At 41.7% G+C, this 21,728-nt stretch overlaps 1 protein-coding gene across 1 annotated transcript in view; it reads right to left on the bottom strand.

Annotated features, from left to right (window-relative positions):
• Positions 1 to 21,728, bottom strand: part of ATXN10 (ataxin 10) — a 160,176-nt gene that overhangs the window by 118,484 nt on the left and 19,964 nt on the right. The window contains exons 2-5 of the mRNA XM_082635894.1: positions 19,521 to 19,712; positions 14,392 to 14,474; positions 3,680 to 3,776; positions 1,307 to 1,465 (exon numbers count right to left, since the gene is read on the bottom strand). Of these exons, the coding sequence (XP_082492020.1) occupies positions 1,307 to 1,465; positions 3,680 to 3,776; positions 14,392 to 14,474; positions 19,521 to 19,712 (531 nt within the window). The remainder of the gene's footprint in view (positions 1 to 1,306; positions 1,466 to 3,679; positions 3,777 to 14,391; positions 14,475 to 19,520; positions 19,713 to 21,728) is intronic.

Below are 21,728 nucleotides of genomic sequence, written 5' to 3'. Positions count from 1 at the left end.
GTGCCAAACCAACCATTCCAGTGAGTTTGTAACCATGTCCGCATGCCTTTAAAATAACATATGGGACACGAAATTCAAAAGTCTGGAAACTTCTAAGCTAAATCAATTCTTTCATTTTAGAAATAAAGAAGAAGAGGCCCACAGAGGTTCAGTGCCTTAGTTAAGGTTCCTCATTCACCTAAAAATCAAAACAAACACTCAGTTTCCTGACTTCTGTGGTGCCTCCTGGGATGCCCCCCAGGCACTTCTGCTCCGGCAGTCTCTCTGGAAAGAAGTTCGGGTGAACTTAAACCTTGAGCTAGGGTCTGGTTCTTCATGCTGCTTTCAGGTCAAAACCATGAGGAGTAAAATCCATTTATTCTTTCTTTCATTCAACAAATAGTACATCTACTAGTGAGTAAAGATAGCAGTATTTTTACTTTGGCACTATTTAAAGGGTAAGAACTGTCTCTCACAGTTTACAATACAGGCAGAAAAAAAAGCGTTCTGACTGGACATCCATACAGACAACTGGAATTCTTTGCTACACCACCTTATGGCATAACATTGAGTGTATAATCCTGGTGGCAAATAATATTAGATACACAAAGCAATGATGATGGAATGCCAGTGACAGGCAGATTTTTTTCTTGCAACTCAAAAATGGTCATTTAAATGGCTGTCAATTATGCATGAGTTTTTATATGTTAGTTGCTGGGACTGTTTTTCTAAATATAATATACTTTCCATTCCAGGGGCTGCACGAAGTTACAAGCAAATTCTCAACTTTCACTCAGAATTCATTGTGTTGACTTTCTTACCCTATATCTGTCCAAGGGAAGAACCAAAGATAAAGACCTTTATAACAAGAAGAGTCTCAATCACGTTTAATATTTTCTAAGCTATAAACTTCAAATTTGTAATTAAATTCTTTTGCAGAATTACTGTTTCTGTAAGTGCAGAAATTTTGTGGTAATATTTTATGAGGGAGGTGGGGTCCCACTAATCAGAAACATAAAATGCCACAAAGACATTTAGGGCCTGTAAGTAATACTCCAACTTTATGGAAAATAGAACAAATTATCTTGGGAGAGGATCAAAAATATACTCCATCCAAAGCAGAAGTCAGAATAGAAGGGACATCAGAGAAACACATATTTATTTACAAACAAGAAAGGCTAGAAATGGGATCTTTTCCTAGTTTTTCAACATATGTTAAGCTTAAACTTACTGTTCAATTGTTATAATTCAAACTTTTACTTAAAACCTCTACCAGGAAAGTGACGTCAGGATGTTTAAGCAGCCACATTTATAACAAGATACTCACGGCCACTCCGATTCAGGCTGCTTCTGGTGAGCTCCTAGGACGTCAATCGCAATGTTGAGGTTTTCTTCCAGCTCCTTCATTCTTTCAGCATTAAGGGATGTGAACAAAATCATTGATGAGTAGGCAACAATTTTTTTGTCTGGATGATTTAAGCAAGACCTTCCAAATAAAGAAATCAGGGTGTCAGCCCAACTTAGCAGCTGATAAAACATGATTATAACTCATAAATAATAATAATCCCGTCAACAAGTTCAGTATATACTGATATTTTTAAGGATTTAATGAAGAATTACAACACTTTTAAACAAGTACATAATTTATGGCAAAAATAGCAAATTGAAAATTAGTCACGACACAGAGTACCCAATACAAAAGCTGCAGTTCACTTATGAGTCAGAGGCAAAAAGCAAATAACATCTGATTAAAGAAAAAGATAAAATGATTACATTTATAAAGCATTAAAATGTTCATTCTTGTTAGAAAAAAAATCAAAAGCCATAATACTTCAATGACTATAGACATTTCTTTAACAGTTTGAGGGACAGAATGTTTAAGGGAAAGATGATATACTGGCAAGAAATAAAATTTGGAGTCAAAAGCCTCCGTATAACTCCCGGTTCACCCACCTATCAGCTATGTGATCTTAGAAAGGGCACTAATTTATCAATTTTCAATTATATTATGGGTTATGCACTATGGCACGATTTTTTTTTCTTTCATTTAAACTTCATAATGCTCTTCTGGAGGAGGTATTATCCTTTATTATAGATGAAGAATGTGCTGACTTTACTTGCCCAAAGGCACAAAGCCAGTACCTGCCAAAGCTGAATTCACATTTGGTTGTATCTGTCTCACAAACACATATAGAGTGAAGTCACATAACCTCTTTCGGTGTGTTTTCTGACATAAAAATGGAATATAATAACAAGACCTCCTTGGCCTGTCTCAGAGGGCTTCTGTGAGGACCAGATTTGATAACGAATGTAAAACCACCATGTAACTGCCAAGTAAACTCCTCTGACGGCCTTGCTCAGGGCCTCTCCTCTGTGTCCCTACGACACCTGGATTCACCTGTGTTATTAATACGTCAGTTCTTACACTACAACATGCTTACAGCACGGGCTTTGGGGGAGCGGTGAATATATCTAAGTTACCCTTATTCCACTCCTCTAGCTCAGAACCTGGCAGAGATGAGGTATTCAAAATGTTTGAAAGGAATGAATTCTCAAAAATGAGTAATTTTTATTTCTACAGCTTGAATTCCACAATTCTTCCCTTCCAACCTAAGCTCAATTATTATTAACCATAAAGATTTTATGCCTTCAACTCTAATTACCTGCAAGAATTTGAGAACTGGTTACAGGCTCAGTGAGCTAGAGATAAAATTAGCGTTTATCTGATCCTTACACCATACAGATGAGCCCAGAAAACCTATACAACCAGGGAAGGCAGCACAGAACTTAGGCAGCTGGTATTTAAAGAGCGGAGGCTTTGGATCCAGAGGGCAGCATGGGGTTCCGGTTCCAGCTACGCCATTTACCAGTGATAAGTGTCAGTTCCCTCATTTGTCCAAACGGGGGACAGTACCACTTGCCCCACAGAGCAAAGGGTAAAGGACGGGAAATATACAGAAAAGACCCAGCTCTGGGCATTCAAACGACAGCTGCTCTGCTGCTTATATTGTTGCCACCACCAAAGTTACCCCATTGGTTGGCAACGGAACCTGGATTAGAATCCAGGCCTCCTACCCCAGGATGGGGCCTTTCCTATTACCTATCCTTCCTCCATCACCTGCTCACCTTTCATCTCCATGCTCCATTTCTTATGAACACAGCTGGTCAAAACACAGTAGCAAATCACCAGGGAAAGTACACCATGAATCAGTCTACATAAACAGACTGGTTATCCACATCTGATACTTCTCCATATCTACCAAAACATACAGCATTGTGCCGAGCATATAGGAAATGCTCAATTAATAAATACATGATTAATTCATTGCCCATACTTCAATATTTTATGGCTTTTTTTCTTATAAAAAATGTGTCCTTAACAGCATTCCTTACTTTAACCAAAACCTTTATTTACTTAAAGTAAAAACTGACATACAACGAAGGGCATAAACGTTACGTGTACAGCCCAATGAGATGTGTGTATACCTATGTGACCACCACACAGATCAAGATACAGAACATTCCCAGGAACCCACGAGTCTACCTCGTGCCCTCTACCAGCCACTACTAAACCTGCCACCACCCACCAAGAGCAACTGCTGTCCTGAGTTCTGTTACCAAAGGTTAGTTTCTCCTGTTTGGGAATTGATATAACCACAATCTTTTCAGAAGTCAGAAAAACTCTTATCAATATACTCACAAAAAGAGTTCTGGGAAAGCATGCATCCAAACAATAGACTGGGAATCTTCATTCCGTGAGGCAACATTGCCTAAAAACTGCAGACCACAGCGAAAAGCTGAGGATTTATAAAGGCAAAAAAGATACATGATTAAAAGAAGTTTTCAAAGCACCAAATAAATACATCTTAGTTAGAAATACTCCATGTTATTAAACAGGAAGTTTCTGTTTGCTTCTTTTAACTATAAAAGTCTCTCACCACAATGAAACTTTTGGTATGACGTTAATATTAAAATGCCTTACCAAAACAATGTACTCTATACAAAATTAATTAACTTCTTTAAAACACTGTAACTGTAGACACAAATATACCTGTAATCACATTAAATATCATTGGAATATGTGTTCCAATTGAAAGACAGTTGCTCTTAGACTGGATCTTTTAAAATCTAACAACAGACAATTTAAAACAAGACATGTAAAATATAAGGCTATCGAAGCACTGAAAGTTAAAGAATGGTGAAAAGATATACGAGGCAAATACCAGCCTACAAAGGTAGTCATACAACCACTTAAAATCAGACATAATAAACTTTGAGGCAAAAAGTATTACTAGAAATTTTTTTAAAAGTCATTTCAGAATTACTTAATTCACAGAAAGGTATAATTTTAAATTGGAATCACCTAATAACATGGTCTCAAATATATATTAAAGAAAAACTGACAAAAGTGTAGAGGGAAGAGAAAAACCCACAATTAAATTCGGCAATAACAATATACCTTTCCAGTAAATTATAAAATAAGCAGACAAAACAATCAGCATATTTAGAAGATTTAAATAAGATTTAATAACAACCTAGTTGACACATTTAGACTATTTCACCAAATAAAACTGCAGAATACTGGACAAAATCCAGAATGCTGACAACAAATGCAGGCAAGGATGTAGAGCAACAGGAACTCTCATCCATTGCAGGTGGGAATGCAGAATGGCGCAGCCACTTTGAGAGACAGTTTGGTGGTTCTTACAAAACTAAACATACTCCTAGCATACAATCCAACAATCACACTCCTTGGTATTTACCCAAAGTAACTGAAAACTTATGTCCACACAAAACCCTGCACATGAATGTTTATAGCAGCTTTATTCATAACTGCCAAAACTTGGAAGCAACCAAGATGTCCTTCATTAGGTGAACAGATAAACTGTGGTCCATCCAGACAGTGGAATATTACTCAGCACTAAAAAGAAATGAGTTATCAAGCCATAAAAAGGAACATTAAATGCGAATTACCAAATGAAAAGCCAATCTGAAAAGGCTACAAACTGTACGATTCCAACTTTATGACATTCTGGAAAAGGCAAAACTATGGAGGCAGTAAAAAGATTGGTGGTTGCCAGGGTTTGGGGCACAGGAGGCGGTGTGAACAGGTGGAGCACAGAGGACTTTTAGGGCAGTGAAACTTCTCTGTATGATATTACAGCGATGGATACATGTCCTTGTACGTTTGTCCAAATCTCCACAGAATATATATATATATATATATATGTATTGGGTTGGCCAAAAAGTGCCTTCGGTTTTTAAGTAAATATAAAAGACACATTTTTCTTTTCACCAAGAATTTTATTGAACAACATATTCACCCTTTTGTTCCACTACCTTCTGCCATTTTTCAGGCAACTTCATAATTCCATCTTCCCAAAACTTCAGCTTTTTGAGCAAAGAACTGTTCCAGGTGCCTTTTACAGTCTTCCAGGGAATTGAAATTTTTTCCATTAAGAGAAGTTTGTAAAGACCTAAATAAGTGGAAATCCGAAGGTGCAATGTCTGGTGAACATGGCAGATGAATCAGAACTTCCCAGCCAAGCTGTAACAGTCTTTCCTGATCATCAAAGAAACATGCGGTCTTGCATTATCCTGATGGAAAATGATGTTTTCTGTTGACTAATTCTGGACACTTTTTATCGAGTGCTGCTTTCAATTGGTCTAACTGGGAGCAGTACTTGTCAGAATTAATCATTTGGTTTTCCAGAAGGAGCTTATAATAGAGGACTCCCTTCCAATGCCACCATATACACATCACCTTCTTTGGATGAAGACTGGCCTTTGGTGTGGTTGGTGGTGGTTCATTTCGCTTGCCCCACAATCTCTTCCGTTCCATATTATTGTACAGTATCCACTTCTTATCGCCCATCACAATTTGTTTTAAAAATGGAACGTATGAACATCCCCAGTGGTCCAGTGGTTAAGACTCCACACTTCCGATGCAGAGGGCACAGGTTCGATCTCTGGTTGGGAAAGTTCTGCATGCCACACAATGTGAAAAAAAAACCTGAAACGTTTTCATTACGTTTAAGTAGAGAATAGCATGAGGAAATACGGTCAAGAAGGTTTTTTTCCCCGCTTAAACTTATGTGGAACCCAAACGTCAAAGCAATTAACATAACCAAGCTCGATCTGGATATTCTGAGTATGTCGGCCGTCTCCCGCGTGGTATAACCTTCACTGCTCTCGATTAACGTCTCGATTTGATCGCTATCAACTTCAACTGGTTTACCAGACTGTGGAGCATCGTCCAGCGAGAAATCTCCAGCATGAAACTTCGCGAACCACTTCTGACACATTCGATCAGTCACAGCACTTTCTCCATACACTGCACAAAATCTTTTTTTGCGTTTTTACCTTTCTTGAAATAATAAAGCATAATATGCCAAAAATGTTGCTTTTTTTCTTCCATCTTCTATATTAAAATGGCTACACAAAAATTCACCGATTTTGATGTCTTTTTTTAAATGCACGCTGATATGACAGCTGTCACCTACAATTTAACAAAATTGTTTTGAACGAAGTTAAAGACAACTGAGTGCCACTATCGCCATCATCGTACAGAAAAAACTGAACAAACCTTTTGGCGCACCCAATATATACATATACACACACACACACACACACACACACACACACACATACACAAAAGAAAAAGCACTCAAACCCACGGGAAAACCACAAGATTGTACTACACACCCACCACACTGGCAAAAATTAGAAAATAACAAAGTGTTTGTGAGAATGTAATGCATTAGGAACTAAAGGTTCTCTAGAGTTCTTTGCATCTGTGAACAGACCGCATTTAAATTACTTTTGACTGAGCACCAGTTATCAATCACTGCCTCTTAGCTTCGCTGCCTGCTCTGCAAACATAAAGGTGGGCCCTTTGAAGGTCTCCTTTGTCAGCTGGCACGTACGGCCTCGTGGGCAGAGGCGCTGGAGGGGCACTGGAGGGCTGGAGGGAGCGGAGTTTTTCTCTTCCTGGTTCTGGGTAGTCTTCTGGCCATGCTTCTCCTGTTTCTCTGGCGTTCATCTCCTGCAGCTTCTCCCGTGAGGAGGTCTCGCACACAGGACCAACCAGCAGTGTCCAGGAGCTAGGAACCTCCTCAGGATGCTTCGAAGCCAGTTTCAAGTCATGGAAGCTCTCTGTGGATGACTACCCCCTGCACCCCAGAGGGTGGATTTCCATCAAGTTCCACCAACACCACCCCTCGGCGACTTCACCACCACCCAGTGAGCCACAGCCGTGCCCTCTCCAAGCAGGCCTGGATCTCACTCCTCTTAGCCCTGGGGGCACTGGCTGCTCCTTATATCTGCAATTCCTGTGTTCTTTGGCATTCTCTTTACTTCTTAGTAGTCAATCCCCTGTTATTTCAAGCCTTTGTTATAGTTAGTAATTCTTTATTTTAAATTTTCCCTATTCAAATTGCAGTGCGGCTTGTGTCTCCTGGTTGTACCCGAGCTGGCAGAGCAGATGGAGAGAAGGGAGGGAGGGAGGGAGGGAGGGAAGTTGTGAGGAAGGGAAAGAGGGCCCCAGGGGAAGCAAGAGAAGATGGCATCAAGCACAAGCCTTAGAAAATAAGAATAGTTCAATCAGTCGGGACCAAGTCAGACAGACAGAAACCAAACTGTTTTTTAACAAAGAAAATTTAATATATGGAATTAGTTCAACTAAAAAGGCAACACTGAGGTAACACAGAGATTAAGGCTACAGGAAACCACCACCTACCACCCTTCAAACTGGAGGCACAAAGGGAAGAGGGTAAGGTTGTGAGAACCCGGAAGCCTGGACGGGCTCTGCAGAGCTGGAACCCGGGCCTCTGCGGAAGGGGCTGCCCAGGCTACTGCTGGCACCTCTGGCACGTGGAAGAAGGGTCCAGGCCAGCTAACAGTGGTGTCTCTAGGAAATACTAGGAGGTTTTCCGAGTGGGAAGGAAGGTGGAAAGGGAACCATCCAGGGGAGACCCGAGTAGGGGGCGAGTCACCCTTTCCCCTCCTGCCTTCTGGTCCCCACTAGATCCTTCACTGGCTAAACCTCACCGAAAGCAGAGGAGAAATGTGTTTCTGGACTCCCAGCCCCTGAATCACGAAAAAGAGCACAGATGGCTAAGCTCAAAGCCGAGTAACAACAGCCCCATAACCAGAACGACACCCAACATTAGACAATCACTGACGCGACATGTACCGTTCCAAGTGCTTTATTTTATACAAGTTCTTATTTAATTGTCACAGTAAAGCAGATATCTTTATCACGTCACCCAAGTCAGCAGCAGGTGAGGGCCCCAGACCCCACACACCAAGAGAAGAGCGCAAACAGTCAGCCGGTTCTCACGGGTATGCGATGCTGGTAAGTAAATACTTAAAATACTTGTGCACTTTGCAGTGAACAGACACTACCGTGAATCCCTGCATGCCCGCCCCTGCCCCAGCCCCCTCCTCAGGTCACACAACTAAAAGCCAGTGCCTGACAAGCCTCAGCCTCTGCCCTCTGTGCCAGGCCCCAGCTACCCCTGCCTGGCACCCATGCTGAGGGATCAGTGCCTGCACCCGACTGTTTGCTGTTTTCAAAGTGGTTCCTTTGGGGCCAGGACAGTCCATACAGACAGAGTGGCATGTGATGAGACCCTGAGTGGAGAGAGAGCGAGACGCTTCTGAGGAACAAAAGACCAGCATGAATAAAGCACCAAGAACCAAGGAATGAGGCAACAATAACAGTGATAACTAGCATGTGCTCAGAGTTCACTAGGTGCTAGACGCTGTGTTCTAACTGTAAGATGCCATCTAACCCCCGTGACAACCGTATGGGGTCGGGGTTAATGCTATCCCCCTCTTGCAGAGTAACCAAAGCTCAGAAGGTCAGGGAGCTGGCCTGGAGCATGAAGCCTGCAAGTGGCAGAAGCAAGACAGGCAGAAACAAGCGGTGGCTCTCCCTCAGCAACAGGAGTCAGCTCCTCAAGGAAGGAGCCACAGGAGAGGCTGAGATGAAATGAAAGATCCTGCTCTATTAACAGAAATCCTGGCCAGGCAGCAACCAGGAGATGTTTTTAAGGGCAAGAGGACTTCCAGAGACCTTCAACCTCCCAGATCCCTGCTTTGCTACGAGGGAGGGATGGGCCTACTGACCCAGGCCCGGAGCTCGGGTCCTCTGTCCTCAGACTTTTCCGGAAGGAACCCAGGCCTTCCCTTCAAAGCCTGTCACTGCTGCTCCAATAGCTCAAAGGCAGAGCAGCTGTAAAGATGAAAAAGGCTGAGGCGTGTAATGTGCTATTCACTTATTCATAGTAGTAACTCGACAACTGGCTGCTCAAAGAAGAGTTGCGAAATTGTGGCCAAAAAGCAAAACACTGAGATAAAAAACTATGAAGACAAAATGCTGAACCAAGAACCTCAAAACTGAATGAACATTATAATCTAAAATAAAGCAGGATACAAAACTGCAAGTACACATCCATACCCATACACACAAATACTGAAGAATGACTAAAAAAAAGTCAAGTGTTTGTCTAATGTAGCCGGCATATACAATGATTATTTTTCTTTTCACTTTTAAAAATTACTCTATAATGAAATTATATAAAATGTTCATAATAAAAAATAATACCTTCATTTTCATCTTAAGTCATAGTGTAAAATGACATTTCTATTTCTGCTGAATATTTTAGAGTATTAACACTGAAATCCTTGTAAGATTTAATTTAACACACAAAAAAAGCCAACAATATAAGTCAGTCTGAAAGCCAAACAACCCAACAATTCATCAGGCAACTAAAAATTAGCACTCTGAATCAGAACATAATTCTGGGAAGGAAAAGGTTTAAAGACGTCCTAGAAACAAGAAAAGAAAACTCCAGACGAGTATAAATGACAGTTTACTTTTACCAAACAGCTTATCAAGTGATCTTTATGTAAATACTGCAAATGTTACAAAGCCCCTCAAAAAGCCCAACATTATTTTTACAGATTAGAAAAGAACAAAGGCCAAAAACAACAGCAATAACTCAATTAAAATAACTCATGCTTATGTTTACATATAATTTGATGAGCATAATATATTCGTCACACCACTGCAATTATTCTCTGAAAATAATACTCTAAATATTATTTTGACAACGTAATTATAGTTCTTACCTCAAGAGCGGTAACAAAAAACTGGCACAGATATACCCTGCTAAAAATCTACAAAGAGCAAGGTTCTCACAGAGAAAGTCAAAAGATAGTACAGGCACTGTATCAGGGGACAAGAACACTTTTGAAAAGATTTGTTATTAGGTTTGAACTAACATACTATAAAATTTGTTTAAGTTTCACTGTTGAAACAAAGTTGCATTCTGAATTCCAAATAAAATTCAGTAATATCACTGGTTGCCTTTTTCAAGAAGGTAGTGAGAAGTATCACTTCCACTTTCCTTCTTGCCTCAGTAATGTCCTTCCAACTCTGTCAACAGTCACAAGCCCATCTACTTGAAACTGATACAATTGAAAAAGAAGACCTAGATAAATGGAGAGATGTTCCCTATTCATGGACCGGAAGACTCAATATCGTTAAGATGGCAATTCTCCCCAAGTGGATCTGCAGATTCAACATAATTCCTAGTATCCACAATACATAAATAATTCTCACAACCTGACAACAAAATTTAAAAGCCCAATTAAAAACTGGGCAAAGGGGGAGCTTCCCTGGTGGCACAGTAGTTGACAGTCTGCCTGCCGATGCAGGGGACACGGGTTTGTGCCCTGGTCCGGGAAGATCCCACATGCCGCGGAGCGGCTGGGCCCGTGAGCCATGGCCGCTGAGCCTGCGCATCCGGAGCCTGTGCTCCGCAACGGGAGAGGCCACAACAGTGAGAGGCCCGCGTACTGCAAAAAAAAAAAAAAAAAAAAAAACTGGGCAAAGGGGACTTCCCTGGCAGTCCAGTGGTTAAGACTCCGCACTTCCAATGCAGGAGGTGCGGGTTCTATCCCTGGTCAGGGAGCTAAGATCCCACATGCCTCACGGCCAAAAAACCAAAACATAAAACAGAAGCAATATTGTAACAAATTCAATAAAGACTTTAAAAATGGTCCACATCAAAAAAATCTTAAAAAAAAAAAAAAAAACTGGGCAAAGGACTTGAATAGACATTTCCCCAAAGAAGATTTACAAATAACCAAAAGGCACATGAGAAGATGTTCAACATCATTCGTCATTAGGGAAATGCAAATCAAAACCACAATGAGACACCACTTCACACCCACCGGGATAACTATACTCCAAAAAAAGGAAAACAAATGTCAGCAAGGATGTGGAGAAACTGGAACCTTGTACACTGTTGGTGAAAATATAAAATAGTCAGCTGCTATGGAAAAGTTTGGCAGTTTCTTAAAAATTTAAATATGAAATTGATGTACTAATTCCACTCCTAGGTATATACCCAAAAGAACTGAAAACAGGTACTCAAATAAATATATGTACACACATGTTCTGAACAGCACTATTTTAAATAGCCAAATAGTGGCACCAGAGCCAAATGGTGGAAACAACCCAAATGCCCGTCAATGAATGAATGGATACACAAAAAAATGTATTCTATGCATACAATGGAATATTATTCAGTCATAAAAAGAAATGAAGCACTGATACATATACAATGTGGATGAACCTCGAAAACATTATGCTAACTGAAAGAAGCCAGACAAAAAAGGTCATAAAATTCTATGATTCCATTTATATGAAAAATCCAGAACAGGCAAATCCACAGAGACAGAATGCAGAATGGTGGTTGCCAGGGGCTCAGGGAACTGGGAAATGGAAAGCAACTGCTCAATGGGTACAGGGTTTCCTTTTGGGGTGATGAGAATGTTTCCAGTTAGACAGAGGTGGTGGCTGTACAATACTGTGAATGCACTAAATGCTACTCGATTGTTCACTTTAAAGTGGTTAATTTTATGTGATGTGAATCTCGTAACAATAAAAATGTATTAACTGATATAACTGCAACTACGTAAATTGTGAACAACTCTTAATATACCTAACATAAAACAGGTCTATGAAGATCTACGCTCTCTGACTGGTGGATATCAATGAACAGCCAAGCCGCCAACCAAACAACTGATTTATTCATCAATGACAAACCAGTTCATAAAAAGTTTCAGAAATGTGCTCTTTGGTTTTTTTGTTAGATCATCTATTCGCTTCAGTGAAGAGAAAATTAATCCTGAGAAGAAAGGATGAAATAATCTTTCATCGCATATTGTAAACACCAAGTAACCAATCTTCTGTAGCAGTCGTGGGATAGAGACAAGGGATACTGGACCAAGGGGGACAGAGTCAAGGGAAGACACTTTTAAGTGGAAAACAGGAGAGCACATTATATGCTGGTGAAATGACGGAGTAAAGAGGGGAAAGGGATGATGCTGGAGAGAAAGGGGACACTTTCAGGGGAAGAGTTTCTGAGTGGGCGAGTGGGGATGGGATTCTCTGCACAAGTGGAGGAGGGCTGGCTCCGCTCTGACAGTTATTTACTCACAGCGTTTGTGCAGTGCTTCCTCTGGTGTCTTATTTAGGAATCCACCATTACCAGAGAAACCTACTCCTGCCCACCCCCGTTCCTCAGCTCTGTCAGTGACACACTACCCACCACATCGGTGTTTTTTTCAGCAATTACAAAACGTAGTACATTCTGAACTCTCTTTCTGAATTATCATACCACAGTCAGACTTCAAAAATAACTGCCTTTCCATACAAGAGAGCGAAATCTGTATTTTACTGCTGGATTTTAATCCCCCAATTTGAGCACTGAGGCTTCTGTTTTATCACAAAATGGAGCTACAAGAATACTTTTAAATATACAACATTTTAAAACACTTTACAACCTAATGCTACACGCTACCAAATTGAGAATACTAAAGAAATTATTGCTGTTCCAAAAAACTTAGAGCCAACACTTTGTGTGCCAATTCTTAGATAATTTAATTAGTTCAAAAAATAATTACAATGTCCCAGAGGAAGAATCTCAAATCAAATAGAAAGACGCAGGAATTTTAACAAATGAGTTATAAATGAAAACACTAAGAAATCACAGAGTAGAATGAGAACTAAACCAAGCCGGGTGGTACCTCTGACAGCTCAGTTAGCCTGTTTCACTGTGGGCCTCGGTCTCTATGCCTGTGAAGACAGACGATCGGCTCAAATTCTCTCTCTACTTTCTCACAGCAGCCCCCCCACTAACATTCAGATAAGCATGCTTCACTTTATATAGTAAGTACAGGCATTAAGAATGTATATAAATCAACGTATTTTAAATACAGCTGGAGAGCTCTCATATGAAGTAACTATTCATTGAATTAGCACTAAAAAAAAATTTTTTTAACCTCCAATCTAGTACATTTTATAAGCTGGATATTTACATTGAGATGTTCTATTAAATGACTTAGGTTTACCCACAAGTATTTCAATTCCTCGGATAAAGAAATCATCTGTTAAAATTCTATGTTTTTATTTTTAAATATAATGGTATGATAATAACCCCTGTCCAAAGAAGTGTTGATGCAAGTAGTTCAAGAACCAAAAACATTCCAAAACGTCTGGAAAAGCTTCCTGGTCTTCAAATTAAGGAGCTTGGTTTTTCTCTTAATCCCATACCAACAGCTATTAACACTCAGAGCTAACTTCCCTCTCTGTCATGCTGCATATTTGCCTTATTTAATGTATTTAATACAAGGCTCCCCTCACTGGAACGTACACACCTGAGGACAGAGATTTTTGACTGCTTTGGTCCCTGTTCAGATCACATCCAACACCTAGAATAGGGCCTGCCACATTGACACATATTAAAAGACACTGTCATTTTGCTAGGGCTGCCATAACAAAGTACCACAGACTGGGTGCCTTAAACAAGAAAAATGTGTTTTCTGTTTTGATGCTAGAAGTCTGAGGTCAAGGTGTCAGCAGGACTCATTTCTTCTGAGGCCTCTCTCCTTGGTTTACAGATGGTCATCTTTTCCCTGTGTCTTCACGTGGTCGTCCCTCTGCACCTGTGTCCTCATCTCTCCTTCTTATAAGGACACCAGTGACACTCGATTAGGGTCTACCCATATGACCTCATTTTACCTTAATTATCTCTTTAAAGGCCCTGTCTCCAAATATAATCACATTCTGAAGTACACTGGGGGTTAGGACTTCAACATATGAATTGGGGGAGGCGGGGTGGGTGGAACACACACAATTTAGCCCACAACAGAGGGAGAAAATTGGAAGTCACTACAACTTTCTTCTATGATAATTCTTTAATATCACTAATGAAGTTTCTCTGTATCATGAAATACAGAACCATCTGCTTTAATGAGTGATTTAATACTCAAGAGTACTGGTATCTAAATCCTTTTCAAAGATATAAGTAAACCATGAATCATACTGCAAATTACCTGTCAACAGGGATTCCTGTTCCACTCGAAGTTCACGAAAAAGAAGAATCAAATCAACAGCAACACCAATTGTATCCAAGTTCCTGTGTAAGGTTTTTAAAAAGGACAAAGTTAAGACACATTCTTTTTCTTAAACCTGCACTTCAAATTATGATCCACAATGAATGCAGAGACTACCGGTTAACAGTTCCTGTAGTGGGCAGAATAACGGCCCTCCAAGGTATCCACATCTTAATACCCAAAACCTGTGAATACGTTACCTTACATGGCAAAGGGGATTTTTAGTCGTGAATAAATTAAGGACCTTGAGATGAAAGGACTGTCCTGGATTATTAACCAGGTGGGCCCAATGTATCACACGGGTCCTTATAAGAGGAATACTAGAGGGTCAGGGAGGGCGGCCATGAGCCAAGGAGTGCAGGCAGCCTCTACAAGCTGGAAAAGGCAAGGAAAATGATTCTCCCCTAGAGCCTCCAAAAGGGGTTCAGCCATGTTGGCCCACTGTGGACTTCTGAATTTCAGAACTGTCAGATAATAAATGTGTTATTTTAAGCCACTAAGTTTTTAGTAATTTGTCAAGTAGCAACAGGAAACTAATGTGGGTAGGAGAAATGGGGTGCTGCTGTAACAAACAGATATGTGGAAGTGGCTTTGGGATCTGGCAATGGGCAGAGGCTGGAAGAATTTTGAGAAGCATGACAGAAAAGGCCTAGATGTCTTAAATAGAAATGTGGACACTGAAGGCACTGCTGGTGAGATCTCAGAAGAAAATGAGGAACTCGTTACTGGAAACTGGACGGAACAATCCTTTTTCTACAGTGGTAGAAGCTTAGCAAAACGATGAATTTGGATATTTAGCTGAGCAGATTTCCAAGCAACACGTTGAAGGTGTGGCCTGATTTCCTCTTGGTGTGTATGGTAAAATACGAGAGGGGAGAGACAGAGGAGACTAAAAGGGAACCAGGTATGATTCGGGTAATTCTCAAGTCTATCCGGATTGCAAAAGACGCTAAAACTAGACTATTCACCGTGAGGAAACTGTGCTCTGGAGAGAAAGCCAAGGATGTGGCTGGACGACCTTTTGCTAATGCCTTGGAAGAACCAAAAGGTCAGTGATCAGTTACCCAGAGGGCTCTTTAAAGAGACTAGGAGTGTTACTCATTCCCCTCAGTGATCTCAGCAGAAATCAGGAATAGAGATGGGGTTATCTAAGAAAGCTCTATGGCAGACCCTAGACTGCTTAATAGTATATAATTCCCCATGACATACATGTGAGACCCACAAGGTTTTGGAGAATGTTATACCAGGAGAAACTCTGCCAACCTGGATGAAATGCACAGAGAAAGGATGAAATGAAAGAAGGCTGTTAAACTCCCAAAATCCTACAGGCAGGAAAGAGGCTGATAAAGTTACTCAGCTGAAAACATGTATGACTCTTACCCTTCGAGAAAAAGGAAGGATGACTCTGAGGGTAGGACCAAGGGCAGAGCCTCAAGCCACAGAGGATCATTCCCAGGCCTCAAAACCTGAGTTTGCCCAACTGGATTTTGAAATTGCTCGGGACCAGTGACTCCTCTTTTCCCTCAATTTTCTCCTCTTTTAGAGGGTAATGTCTAAAACTGTTATCCTAGGCCCGTCCAACCATTGTATTTTGGGAGCAGACAACTTCGTGTCTAGTTTCACATGTCCAAAGATAAAAAGGAATTTTGCTTCAGGATGAATCATATCCAGAGTCTCACCCAAATGTAATTTAGATGGTAAGATTTGGGACTTTTTAGCTAATGAGACTTGGATGAGATTTGGGGCTTGAGTTGATGCTGAATGGGTCGAGAATGTGGGGGACCTTGAGACGAGATGAATGTATTTTGCACATAGGACAGACGTGAATCTTTAGGGGCCGAAGGGTAGACTGCGCTAGGCAAAATAATGGCCCCCTAAAGATGTCCACATACTAAACTCTGGAAACTGAATATATTACCTTACATGGCAGAGATGTGATGTAATCGATTTATATTTGATCTTTGTCCCCAGTTCCTGGCACAGAGCTCCTAAAACCCTTGGAAGTTCCTGGGTGAGAGGAAGGCCTTTTGTTATTCGTAACAAGCCCCTTTCAACCATACCCGAGCTTATGCTAAAGAGGGGACTCTTCCTGGGCCTGCAGGATGGGAGGTGGCTGCCAGAGGGACCAGCCCTAAGATCAGACAGCTGGAACCTTCAACCGCAACCTCCTACCTCTGAGGAAGGGAAGGCAGTTCAATCACCGTGGCCGATGATTTAATCAATCACACCTATGTGATGGAACTTCCACAAAAAGTCCGAAACAATGAGTTTGGAAAGCTTCTGAATGGGCTGATGAGCACATCAAAGTGCTCAGAAGATGGCATGCCTGGAGAGGGCACAGAAGCTCTGTGCCCCGCCCCATCCTATGTATCTCTTCCAGGTGGCTGTCCCTTCATAGTAAACTAGTAACAGAATGTAAAGTGCTACGCTGAGTTCTCTGAGTCGTTCTACTGAATTATCAAACCTGAGGGGTGTCCTGGGAACCCCTCAATTTGTAGTCAGCTGGGCAGAAATGTAGCCTGGGTACCCCATTTGCAGCTGGCATCCAAGGTGGGGCAGTCTTGTGGGACTGAGTCATGAAGTTATGGGATCTGAAGCTACTAACTTGAGGTAGTTAGTGTCAGAATGGAACTGCATTGTTGGACCACTGGCTGTTTTTGGAGAATAAGAACTGGTCAGAAAATACCACAAGAGACTTTCTAGGAGTGATTAAATTAATGGTTTGAAGATGGGAAGATTATCCTGAATCACCTGGGTGGGCCTCATGTAACCATAATGGTCCTTATCAGAGGGATGCCATATGGTCAGAGTCAGAAAGAGACTGGAAGAGGTTACAGTGTTGCTCTGAAGTAAAGGAATGCAGGCAGCCTCAGGAAGCTAGAAAAGCCAAGGGAATCAATTCTCTACTAGAGACTCCAGAAGGAACCAGCCCTGCTGACACTAACTTTAGGTCAGGAAAACTGATTTTGGACTTCTGACCTCCAGAACTGTCAGATAATAAATTTCTGTTATTTTAAGCTACTGAATTTGCAGTACTTTGTTACAGCAGCAAAGGAAACTCATACAGCTCCCTACCTTCTTCACGTCTTCTCAACATAGATCAGAATTAAGCCAAGACATTCACTGCTAAAGAAGAGGGTCAGGGTCAGTGTGCACAAGGCTAGAATCCTCTCTCCCCTCCCCAAGGCCAGGTGGGCAGACAGCCATTGCTCCTTTCCTCTTTATCCGAACACAAGACTGGTGGGAAAAGGGGCTCAGCACCTGCCTCCGAAAAGAAGATGCTGTTCCACCTCTGTTCCTTCTCTTGCCTCTACACATACAAATGGCTGCCAGGCACCTGGGCCCACTGCCTGCTTCTGTATGGCCAGATTTGGTGGGGGGAGAAAAATGTAACTTCATGACATGAAAATTCTATGAAATTCAAATTTCAATGTTCACAAATGAGGTCTTACTGGAACACAGCATGTGCATTTGTTCACGTACTACATATGGCTCCCTTCTACTACAATGGGAGAAGTGAGCCCCTCTGACAGAGATCACAAAGCCTGAACTATTTATCTGGCTCTCTGCAGTAAAAGTACAGCGACCCCAGCAGTAGGGATTATATTTACATGCAGAGCTAACTGCTTTCAACAGTTTTGAGTACTTCCTGAAATTTCGTATGACTCAGATTGTTTGCTTTGCTGTATTATACCCCATGTTCCATACATCCTTGGCAAAAAATAATTCCAGTCCATACAAAGTGCAATGTTCAGACAAAAGATGTAAAAAGGTCTAGGCCTTAACAGCATCCTACTTTTTAATTAACTCTTTAATAACTGAAAACATCAGAAAAACACATATTGGTTGAGATCTGAATCTTGACAGGCTCGGGAATAGCAGCTTTAGCTACGGTTGACCTCAGAGTCCCTACCAGAATCTTTGCTGTCTTTCTGTCTACAAAAATGTTTTTCCCAGGAGCTGAGGCCCTGAATGGTTAGAATTTCCATTCTAGGGCTCTCCTTTCCCTCTCCCGTCACACTAGAGGGCCTCCCTGCCTGGAAAGGGACAAAATAATCTAGCCTTTGGCCTGCTGCTTCTAGCATATAACTAGTTATACTTTTTCAATGTTAACTATTACTACCAAGATCATTACCGTTTCTAGCCATTTATCTGTATATGGACGCCATGTTCAATTCTGTGCTGAAGTTAAACAACTCTCTCTTTTGATTCCCTATCCTTTGATCTAAAACAACCTCATTAATCATATCAAAGCCTCAGGTATAAGACCGTCTGGGCAGCACAGGGAGTCTCTGCACCAGCTTCTGGACCAGCCCAACTTCACTCATCATGGCAGTAACAGGGAGCCCGGGGGCTCGTCTACATTCAAGTCCAGGAAATAAAAGTGAGCATGCTTTGTGGCTTCGGACTTCATCTCAAGTAAAAATTGTTAATAAAAAGCAGATTCTATAAAATCAAAGAGGAAGGGTGCTCAGTTCTGGGAGGAGAGTGTAACATGTAAAAGAACAAGAGCAGGACAGGGCAATTCCCTTGCTCATCTTTGTAACTACATTTGAGTTGTATATTATAAATTAGGTGGCAGTAGCTGGCAACTTTACACAATCTTAAGGAATGCTTAAGATAAACCGTCTTAGAAATTCACATCGTGCTCACTGTTCGAAGTAAACACAAGGGCAACTAATTAAAACACCTACAACTAAGAAGTGAAGTCCAGAACTGCAAATGCATTTAGGCAGGCAGAATCTAAAATCAAAGGATCAAAATTAAGTTCAAATCACTGTGTTATGTAAAAAACGAAATCCCTCAAAACATTATAAATACAAGTGAGAAACCTAAATAACCCCTAACGTTAAACACGTCATCCCATTACATACTCATCCAGGAGTCTCCCACAGCAAGCCCTGCAGAGCACTTGTCCCCGGAGACGCAGAGGGTCTCCTAATAAACACGGGTGACTGCGATGCCAAGACCATCTCTAACAGAGAGGCCAACATGACGGAACCAGCATGCATGTACACAAAGAGAGATTATATTATCAAAGGCATACATGTAACGACAAAGAACAGCACCTGATTGAGTTCTGGTTCACAGAACACTCGATACAAGCATTCCGGAGACACCGGAAGCACTCCGTTATTAACTGCAGACTGGAAGCCAGATGGTCCACTTGGGATGGGTCTCTGCAGGCCAGTTCAACGGCATGAGAAGATCTCTTTAGGATATCCAGGACTCTTTGGAAGATAGTCCTGGGTGCTGTTTCTCTGAAAAAGGATAAAATTGTTACAAACCAGAAAAAAAAGAAAAAGAAATTTCCAAACATCCTTTTCAGAACACTGCTGGTACTTAATTTTGTGGGGAGGCAAGCTAGGCCTATCTGTTCCAGCTCCTTCGTTTAAGACACAAAAGAGCTACGTACGCTGAGCACTTCGCCAAGGCACTGCTCTTATCATCAACCTGTCCCTGTATTATCTCATTTAATCTTTGCATTAACCTTAGGAAGCCAATACTGTCCTCTCCATTTTAAAGACAAGACACCTGAGACAGAGAAGAGTCTATGTAACTTGCCCACATCCCTCAGCTGATAACTTTTGGAGCCACAATTCCAACTGAAACAGTTGATTTCCACCCCATGACAACCCGAACCCCCGTTTAAGGTGACTGTTTATGGTTATGGGTCTGCCCTTAGTCCAACCAGAATATCTGCATCTCACGTTCTAGACAGAGAATATAACCATGTCCTCTGTCACCCAGTGTGTACCTGCAGTAAAGTTATGAGAAAGGGTCCTCATGAAGGACTGCCTGGGGGGCAGAGACACTACCCATTCTTAGATAGAGGAGCCAGAGGCAGTGCTCTGAGCTTACACACGTTCAACCACAAAGAAGGGGAGCCGGGGGAGCGGGAAGGAGGGAAGGAGACAGACAGAAGCAGAGGGAGACGGACAGAGAGACAGAGAGAGCTCGCTTCCAGGGAGAGTGTGTGCCCAGGACGGGGGATGAACCTGTGGCTGTTCACCCCGCCCCCCCCAACTGGGCACCTCAGTTCCCACGGCCTCTCATGCCAGGAGCACTGCCCACACTGGCTCTCATTCCACAGCTATGAAGAGAAGGATTTCTGTGTGCAGCACGGCATCTAAACGCAAGCCCATTTCCTCATTCCATGAATCCTCTAAAGAAACAAGAATCCGCTTTAATGTCAGAAGAAAAATTGCTGTTAGACAATTGAAGAGACTCTTACAGATTAGTCCCGACCATAGGAATTCTCTCCCTGTGCTCGCACCGTGGAATCCCAGCACCCTACATTTCACCCCTGGATGAACTGAAGCCAGACCACCGGGAGCTGCGCATTTCTCCAGAAGCACGGCCACTGAAGCGCCCCAAGCGGCTGTGCTTGCTCGGGGGCCTGGGAGACACTCCCTCCGCGAGCTTCAGGACCATAAATACTTGTACTCCAAGTGTCGCCTTTTTATCTTAAGGATGGATGATAGAAATCACTATTTATCACGTTCTCCTCTGTCTTTGCCTTTAAGGAGCCTGGAGTCAAACCCACGACCCACCTTTAACACTACGGATCCCTGAGCATGACTCCTGAGTACTAACGTTATTCCTGGCTTTTCCCTCCCCTCCAATTTCCTCCCTTACCTTTACTTTATCTAACTGTATTTATTTTTTAAGGCACGTCAGGATTTGTTTTTGGAAAGAGGCAGAATATAAATTACTCAATTAAAAATTGGGAAATCGTGCATAAAATAATCTGCCCCACCTCCCCCCGTTGGCCCTCTCTAAATGGGGATCATGAAGCTTTGGCTCAGGGTCGCAGCAATTAAGCAACCAAATAAAAAGGTGAAAGTTCAAAGGTGCAGCATTAGTCCTGCCTCAGAAACTGTATAAAACAATGGAGTGTGTAAGCCACTTTCAGTGACAATATGACAAAAAGAAGATTCACTAACACTCTCACGACAGCTTTAAGGAGAAGTGGGTGCTGCTGGGGAGAAGGCAATTCCCACTCTACCCCTAGAGCTCTTGCCACGGGACTAATAATAAAATTGACAGACATGCAGGAGAAAAAGAAATTTTAATTCGTGTGCATGGAGGTCTCATAGAAATGGGACCTAAAAAATGGGCCACAGCAGGCGGCTTTTATACTTTTTAGAGAAAGAAACACTAAATTTCTGAGGAATTGACAGAACAAAGAAACTTAGGCTTTGGGTGCTTAGTTAGTGAAGAATCTAAGGAGAGTCTGGACTTGGGGTAGTACGTTATAGAGGAAACAAGGTTTG

This window comes from Mesoplodon mirus (assembly GCF_964341445.2).
Source record: "Mesoplodon mirus genome assembly, chromosome: 11".
Taxonomy (NCBI): Eukaryota; Metazoa; Chordata; class Mammalia; order Artiodactyla; family Ziphiidae; genus Mesoplodon; species Mesoplodon mirus.
This window is presented reverse-complemented; position numbering and strand designations above follow the sequence as displayed.